Genomic DNA, 9056 nt, shown 5'->3' on the forward strand with positions numbered 1-9056 from the left:
CTACTGCATGAGGTCATGGGACTGACCTCTTTCGACGACCTGAAAAACTTCAATGGTGAAGTTTTTGCTACATACCACGAAGCCTGCCTTAAACGCAGCCTGCTAGAAGACAGCGCTCAGAGGGACGCAACTATGGTGGAAGCAGCTACAATACGCTCAGCAAGGAGTCTTTGAAAGCTCTTTGCAGTACTACTGCAAACATGCAAACTCAGTGATCCTGTAACCTTATGGGAGAAATACAAGGAAGACCTTTCAGAGGACTACCACCACCAAGGACAACTTCTGTTGCCTCACTTGAACATCGGTTTCAATGATGAATTCTTCAACAGAGCACTCATTGACATTGAGGACAGCTTACTTATTACCACTGGTAATGACCTTTCATTTTATGGTCTTCTGAAAGTCAGCAGAACGGGCTTGTACAAACTACCAACAGGTGTTATTCAGGAAACAGCCTACGATGTCGTGGCTCTTCAACAATACATCAAGGAAAATGAGCTGAAGTTGCTTCAAGACCAGCAGCACACATACAGCACTGTCTACACTTCCATTTGTGAACACAAAGGAGGTATTTTCTTTTTAGATGCCCCAGGAAGAACTGGTAAAGCATTCGTGACTAAACTCCTTCTTGCAAAAGTACGCCAGCAAAAGGGGATCGCCTTAGCTGTAGCTTCTTCCGGAATTGTCACGATTCTACTGCCCGGGTGTAGGACGGCTCATTCGACCTTCAAACTCCTGTTCAATGCTTCTGCGTCCGACTCAGCCACCTGCAGTATTACAAAAGACTCAGACAAAGCAGAAGTGCTGCGAAAGTGCCAGCTCATTGTTTGGGATGAATGCACCATGGCACATAAAGGAGCACTTGAAGCACTGATGACCACAGACACACACATGCACACATGTACACAAGTATGCACAAATTGTTCACTCATCTGAACGAGGCCGATGCCAGTGGCATGTAAAAAGCACCTACTACACTCTCGGAGTGGTTGGCATTAGGAAGGACATCCAGCTGTAGGAACATTGCCAGATCAGATTGGAACCTGGTGAGGCTTCCTGGCTTGCCAGGCCCCAGTCAAACCGTCTAACCCATGCCAGTATGGAAAACGGATGTTAAATGATGATGATGATGATGATGATTGAGAATATTTTACAGCAAAACAAATTTGTTTTTTGACACTACACAGTCTGGATTATAGAAAATCTTTTACAAAGCAAATCGTGTTACATAAAGTTTCACTGTGATTTTCATATTTCAATTTACACAGAATCACATTTCATTTCAGGTAAGTGAGCATCCAGAAAAATATTTTGCAGTAAGAAATTTGAAGCTTTTAGTATGTAAGTACAAACAGGTTGTTCTTGTTGTTATGGTTGGGAGGCAACACAAACACTGGATCACTGTCATAAATGTATTTCACTTGTTAAGTAAGAGGTTTAGTGTAATCAACCACAGGACTTGTTTATGTATCAAGTGAGGGATGATAGATAAAGTTAGCTCCTATGGCATTTGAAGTTGGAGCATAAATACTGAGAGGGATTCAGGATGAGGCTTGTGAATGGGAGTAATAGACTGAAATGCTCACTCTTTCACTTTAATGCATTTTTTTTTTAATTGACCTTGTGAGTGGTAATGAAAATATATGAATATACTGTAATATTGAACCATGCAATACAATATAGATTTGAGAGATAAAATATTGTGTGTATGTGTGAGAGAGAGAGAGGAGAATGGAAAATAAATCTATCTTTTACTTGTTTCAGTCATTAGACTGTGGCCATGCTAGGGCACTACCTTCAAGGGTTTAGCTAAACAAATCAGCCCCAGAACTTATCTGTTAAGCCTGGTACTTATTCTGTCAGTTTTTTTTTTTGCTAAACTACTAAGTTATGGGAATGTAAACAAACCAACAACGGTTGTCAAACAGTGGTGAGGGACAAGAACATATGCAAAAAATACACACACACACACACACACAGGACAAGTTTCTTTCAATTTCTGTTTCCCATATCCACTCACAAGGCTTTGGCCAACCAGGACTGAACCCAGAACTATATGGTTGGGGAGCAAACTTCTTACCTCATAGCCACAAGAATATAAAATTATCATGAATTAATGGTCAACCCTCTAAAGTGGCCACTCAGTCTTCTTGAATCAGCAGTCAAATAAGAGACACATTGGTCATTGTGATCATTTAATGCATCGTCTCAATGAAAGACAAGATGGTCATGCTTGAATGCATTTGACCATAGGTCTTTTGGTCAGAGTTGACTGATAGTTAAACAACAGCAAAAGATACATGTACAAAATACTTAAACAGGAAAAAAATGTGGAACAGCCAATTGTGGCTTTCAGAACACCAAAAATTCTGCTCTCTGCCTTGATGCAAAAGTGAAGTTTGTAGGGTGGGGGGAGAGGAAAAAAGAAACAATGATTAATAGAGCTCCTTGTAATTTCTCTGTCCAGGAATGAACAAACTCAGTTAAACCACAGAAGCAGTCCTTGTGAACTAAACAACTCTAACATTATACAAAGTCCTAAAACATCTTGTGGATCTCCAGAACCAGTTCAATCTCTAAATCAAGTTTCTCAACTCAACTCTCCATTTGTGAAGATCAATGTCAGATCTAATCAGAAACAAAAGGTATGACCTGTCTTTGCACATCTTTCACGCATCAGTCATGATCTGTATAGTTTTAACCAATATTATCACAGCCTGTGCTGATGGACTGGCTCCTGTGCAGGTGGCACGTAAAATACACCATTTTGAGCATGGCCGTTGCCAGTACCGCCTGACTGGCCTGATGAGTTCAAATCAGCAGTGCCTAATTATCTCATTCCACCCAATCAATATTTGAATTATGGTAAATGGTCAATAATCTGTTTTTGATTTTTAATCAAAGCAATTTTACCTCACCTATGCTTCTAATATCCTCAGGAAATGCATGACTATTGCACATCACTTCTCCATTTCTATAAATTTACCTTCTTTCTGATCAAAAGAAAATATTTTTTTTACTGACCCCTCAATAAATAAATAATATTCCTTGTTTACACAATTAGTGTTTATTTCCTTCGCTTTAATAATTTTATTTCTAATTTATTGATCTTTTGAAACTATTTTAAAGGAATCCGATAACTTTTTAGCTTCCCATTCTGGAGTTTCTCCTTCCAACAGCTTGAGCAGTATGGATGATATCCCAAGAAATTTCTATGGTAAGTTCTTGGTCTTTAGATTCACATATTTTTCTTCTTTTTTTGTTTCATTTAGGTTCAATGATTCAGGAACTGAGCTGGGGTTGCTTAGTCCCAGGTCGGTCCTGATTCACTAGATAGAACTATGATCGAAGGTGCTGCATCTGTGATAATACTGTTATTAAATAAAAGGAATACAATAAATAGGAAATAGAGATAGTAACAAGTAATAAAGTGATACAATGAATACCACTTTATTAGCTGCCAGATATATAGCAAGTGATTATTTTGTGGGGTGGAGAATAAAAAAGGGATTTTCAAAATGTAAAACCCAAAATTTAAACCTTACATTGCAGCTGTCAGATGAATGGATGTTTAGTAAATAGTCATTGGAGAGTAAGAAAATAAGCACAAAAAGCATTTTAAAGTTAAAATATTTTCAAAATAAAAGATATTTTTTTTTTTACATTAAAAAATTCAAAAAGGTATTTCAAATTCTTAGTCTTTAATCTATAAATATACTTTCTTTAAAAACTTCTTCGTGTCACTGTTTCTTCTGTTTTGTAGTGATCATTGTATTTTTAAGTGTATCTGCTTTTTTAACTTAGATTCTGTTCAAAATAGGAAAGTATCGTATCCTTGGATTACTGAGTTTAAGATGAAGGCACAATTTTTAATTGTTTCTTTTATATCCTCATCTACCCTGGAACTAATTGCAGCATCTTGATTTTGGGGATTAGCCACAATGTTATGTCCTGAGCTGAAAAAGTTTGGATTCATTCAATATTGTTATCGATTCCAATCATCGATGTCTTTATCCTCATGACTATGTAAAGCATTTTCTGTGGATATTGTTTTTACTATCTGCATTATTTGTTCTTTCCCATCACCTAACATTAGAAGCCATCATTATACACTTCATCATCAAGCAAGAAAATAAATAAAAATATTCAATATGCATGCAAAAAAAATAAAATGATAGGTTTAACAGAATAATGTGTAGGTGATGTGAGTGCAGAGAGTTGCATTCTTGTGGTTGAGGAAAGAAATAGAGAAGAAACTTTTTTAATGTACCAAAATATATGACTTTCCTTATTTGCTATTTTATTGTTAGATTCAGATCATAGAGTAAAATCTAAGAGTGTTTCTTCTGAACTCTTGTATAAAGTCAATGATCCTGTGTTATATTCTGTTATTAGCATACTTCTCATTCTATTTTCTTAGCTTTCCCTTTTATTCTTCTCAGTAACTTTAGGCATTGTGATGGAGTATATGACAGATTAAATAGACTTACAATTCAGCAGTCAGTATTTCGCATGTTGTTGGCATTGTAGTTATTTTATATCATCTGAACCTAAGTTTTGTGGGCTTTTAAGGTGCTGGTGATAAATTTCGGTTTCGTGGTGTTGAGGTAAGTCACCCTCTAACTAGCATTCTAGTTTATCACTAGTAACATACCATGATAATTCTGGTGGTATCTCTTCCTATTGACGACTAGATGTGACTGAGGCATTGTAGAATGAAGTGAATACAACAGCTTTGGTCCAGTACCTTATTACACTGGCCATCCACAGATCTTCAGATGATACAGGATGGGGTGGGGTTGCAAAACTGTCATGAGTTGCAACACTTTTAATTTATACTTTAGAGGTTAACTGGCAACATTGTATTGCAAACATATCTGATTCACTGCAACATGAAAATAAAAACGAAACCTCTCATGATGTTGATGATGATTCATATATTCTTAATTCAAGGCATATTGTTTTCTCCAGATATTTGTTGATATTTCATTGTAAAATACACCCACTCACCCCACACAATACTGATATTTATCATTTGTTTTATTGTAGATGATGTTAACAATACAAAGACAAGGAAACTAGATAAAGGACCTTTCACCACACAAGATGACCCTAAAGAATCCGTTTCGAATGGCCTCTTTCTAACTATGGAAGGTTTTTATCCTCTTAAAAAAAATATTCTATTTATTACCTGTTTAGTCCACATAACTCTATATCACTCACTCCAAGCTAACTCGTTCTAGTTAATTATTTGTACAAGTTGAAGACTGTCGGGCACCAAACTACATGCTTTACCAATAAATTGTCAGAGTTGTACCAGTCTAAGATAAAAAGGTTTTACAGTATTTGTTCTAATCCTTGGCACTCTGAGGTTAACTTTGCTTTACACCCTTTTCTGATTTGGTAAAATAAAGTGCCAATCCAGTGCAGTGGATTGGTAGAACTGTAAGAAGATTGGTCAGGATGCTTTGTGATATTAGTTTTGGTTCTTTGTGCTCCAAGTTCAAATCTTACTGTGGCCTGCTTGGGTGATAAACTTAATATGTCACCCAGTTTAACATCGGCACCCTCCTTTGCAGACCCATTCTGATGTAAGTATTTGAGATATCTTTTTTTTTTTTTTTTGCTAGTTTGAAAATAACTTCCCTGCTTCTCTCAGTGTCAGAGGTCCTATGAACACGGGACATAGGCACTGTCTAAACAATGAAAAAAAATGTAATTTTGTGCCTCAATAATCTAAGTTCAAATGTTCCTGGAGCCCACGTGACTTTTCATTCGTCTGGAATTGACAAAATAATTGCCAGTGGTGTATTGGAGCTGAGTTGCTTTGTGTCATTTATTATCACTGCTAACAGGTTTACAAAATAATCTTTTCTACTCTAGGCACAAGGTCTGACATTTTGGGAGAGGGGGGGGGGCAGTCGATCAGATCAACGCCAGTACACAGCTGGTGCTTAATTTATCAACCCTGAAAGGATGAAAGCAAAGTCGACCTCGGCAGAATTTGAACTCAGAACGTAAAGACAGACGAAATACATGGTTTACAAAATAATGTTGAAATTCAACATTGCTATGACCGAAGCTTTTCTATATTTATCTTTTAATATGAAGTTATTTTGCTGTGTCTAGGGCGAGTCATCATACCAATATAATTAACACACACGCTGGTTCAATTCCCCCACCACCACCCAATTCATTTACTAAATGACCAATTTCTTTTGTTTTTGTCATGGCAAAAACAACAAGAAATTGATATTTAATAAATCAGTGGAATTGAACCAGTGTGTGTGTGGGTGTTAATTATATTGGCATGATGATCCTCCCTTGAGACAACAAAATTTGTTTCAACACACAAATTCACATAAAGAATGTTGCAGTCATTGATGATATTCCACAGTGAGGCAGAAAACCTATTTTTAATTCTTGTAAACCTATTTTTAAACCTATCATCCTATGTTAGCATTGAATATAGATATGTACATTAAAAAAAATTTCTCTCTTTGACTATAATACCAGTGTTTTAATTTTCAGAATTGGACCAAGAACTGCAAACATTAAGCAATCAGTGGCAGCAGGTGTTTAAGTAAGTCATATGTTCCATTTATTTATATTATGTATTTTGAGAAGCATAGTGTTGTCGATTATAGGTTTCCAATGAGCCATTTACTTATTGACTATATTTCTGATAGGTCTCCAGTAAATTGAGCAGAAGGGCCTAAGCACTGTGGTTTGCCATGAGGCTTTGGTCCTTCTCCGACTGACAAGCAGTTCTAATCTCCCATTAACTAGGCCCCTAGGTAGAATCAGATGCTTTACTTAGCTGTAGTTTTGTATATATGTATATGCAAGTACATACAAGTGTATACACACACACACACACACACATATATACACATAGAGGGGGGAGAGAAGAGTGAGAGATGAGAAGCAGGGAGAGTGGTATCTACATATGCACCAACACCTTTCTAGAGGAGCAAAGTTTGAATAAAAGTGAAGCCAGTGGCCTGGACAGCAGAGATAGAGTATAGATAAAAGTTGAGAGATTGGAGTTTTGCAGAGGAATCCTAAGTGTGATTTGCATGATAGTAAGGAAAATTGCTTTGCAGGTTAGACTTTAGTTTTTGGCATTTAGGGAGATTAGTGAGCCAGTATGCCATGGGGTCACAATAACTGCCTTGCAAGAGCCTTGTCTGAAGCATGCAGCAGTAAACTCTGCTAAAGGCACTCATGGCCAGGATGTAGTGAGTGTTGAGCCAAGCAGCATGATGTATGTAACCTCTTCGGTGGGATTTGAACTTAGAATGTAAAGATACATAACTTAATAACCAGAAGGCTGTACTGATTTTGCTGACAAACTACTACTACTAATAATTATAATTTTTAATCTAAATACAAACAGTAATTCTAAGGTGGGGCATAGTAAGTTAGGTTGATATCTCCTACTTAGAAAGAAATGTAAAGTTATGTAACTAAATACAAGGCATTCTCACAATTGTGCCATCTACCACATTTTCCTACTTATCCAGAATTGGTTCAAGACCCCATCTAGGGAAAGAATTGAGTCAATTTTGTACTCTCGTTCCTCCTCACCAATAGTAATAATAATTCTTTCTACTATAGGCAGGGGCAAGTCGATTACATCGACCCCAGTACTCAACTGGTACCTATTTTATCAACCCCGGAAGGCTGAAAGGTAAAGTTGTCCTCAACAGAATTTGAACTCAGAACGTAAAGCTGGAAGAAAAGCTGTTAAGCATTTTGTCCTGTGTACTAATGATTCTACCAGCTTGTCACCTTAATAATCATCCTTTCTACTATAGGCACAAGGCCTGGCATTTTAAGAGAGGGTTAGTCAATTACATTGACCTCCAGTGCTTAACGGGTACTTATTTTATTGACCCTGAAAGGATAAGTCGACCCCGACAGAATTTGAATTCAGAATGTAAAGAGCCAGAAGAAATGTTGCTTAGCGTGTGCTAACGATTCTACCAGCTTGTCACCAATTATACTAATTAATAACTGTTACCATTCATCTTTCTATTTTCTTCTTGTTTCAGTGACCTTCAGAAATTTGAGAAATATTATTCAAACAGATTGGACAATCTGATTATAAAAGCTGAGAATTTGGAACATTCATGGACCACAAAGAAAGAAATATTGGCACAGAAGTTAAAATCATTATCTCAAAATTTCGAAATCTAAAGTAATTTTATTGGTATTTCTGATTCATTTAATGAACAATTTACCTTCATTACATTTCATTTGTTTTACGTAATCATTCTTCTTTCTCTCTGTATATGTATATTAGCTGGTATGGAATTTAATTAATAATTTCTAAACAGATACAAGGCCAGAAATTTGGGAGAGTTGATTATGTTGACCTTACAATTAGACTGGTATTTTAATTTTATCAATCCAGGTTAGATGAAAAGCATAGTTAACCTTGGTAGGATTTGAATTCAGAATGTAAGGAACCAGAACAGTTTAATTTTATCTGATGCTCCAATATACCACCCTTTGAAGGGTAACAGTAATGTTTTCTGCTCTAACAATATATTTTAATTGCAAACAATTTTAGCAATCTTCAGTTTTAAATCACCAATTATTTTGCTTCCAATTTAAAGACAATACTATTAGTTATGACTGTAAGAAAGAATATGGACACTCCCAGGTTTGTCATTATGTTTTGGGTGCTCATTAGTCTGTCAGAATAATTTATTTTGTTATATCTAATTTCAGGTTAATTAAATTACAAAATAGAAAATCAAAACCTGGCTACTCAATACTGTTGTTTTTAATCCTTTAGCATTTAAACAGGCCATATCCAGCCCAAATATTCTACCTATTTTATGTTCAAACTGGTCAGATCCAGCCTCTCACATCAACCCTAAAATGTCATTCTAAAAATGAACAGTTACCTCATCAACATTTCAATGCTACAAGATAATGCATGATAAATCTAAAACAATGTGAATTCAGTAGAGATGATGTTTTAACAGTCATTCTATGGCAGGAACAAAGAATGACAGAGTTAACAGCTAAGATCCAAATCTAAA

General features: G+C 36.1%; 1 protein-coding gene across 1 annotated transcript in view; it reads left to right on the plus strand.

The window, feature by feature from the left end:
- LOC106869602 (uncharacterized) overlaps positions 1-8256 on the plus strand; it is a 12543-nt gene extending 4287 nt beyond the window's left edge. Inside the window, exons 2-7 of the mRNA XM_014915411.1 lie at positions 1287-1341; positions 2468-2645; positions 3130-3217; positions 5050-5154; positions 6532-6583; positions 8058-8256. Of these exons, the coding sequence (XP_014770897.1) occupies positions 1340-1341; positions 2468-2645; positions 3130-3217; positions 5050-5154; positions 6532-6583; positions 8058-8202 (570 nt within the window). The 5' untranslated portion in view covers positions 1287-1339 and the 3' untranslated portion in view covers positions 8203-8256. The remainder of the gene's footprint in view (positions 1-1286; positions 1342-2467; positions 2646-3129; positions 3218-5049; positions 5155-6531; positions 6584-8057) is intronic.
- The last annotated feature ends 800 nt before the right edge of the window (positions 8257-9056 follow it).

The sequence above is a fragment of the Octopus bimaculoides genome, chromosome 9 (assembly GCF_001194135.2).
Source record: "Octopus bimaculoides isolate UCB-OBI-ISO-001 chromosome 9, ASM119413v2, whole genome shotgun sequence".
Classification (NCBI taxonomy): Eukaryota; Metazoa; Mollusca; class Cephalopoda; order Octopoda; family Octopodidae; genus Octopus; species Octopus bimaculoides.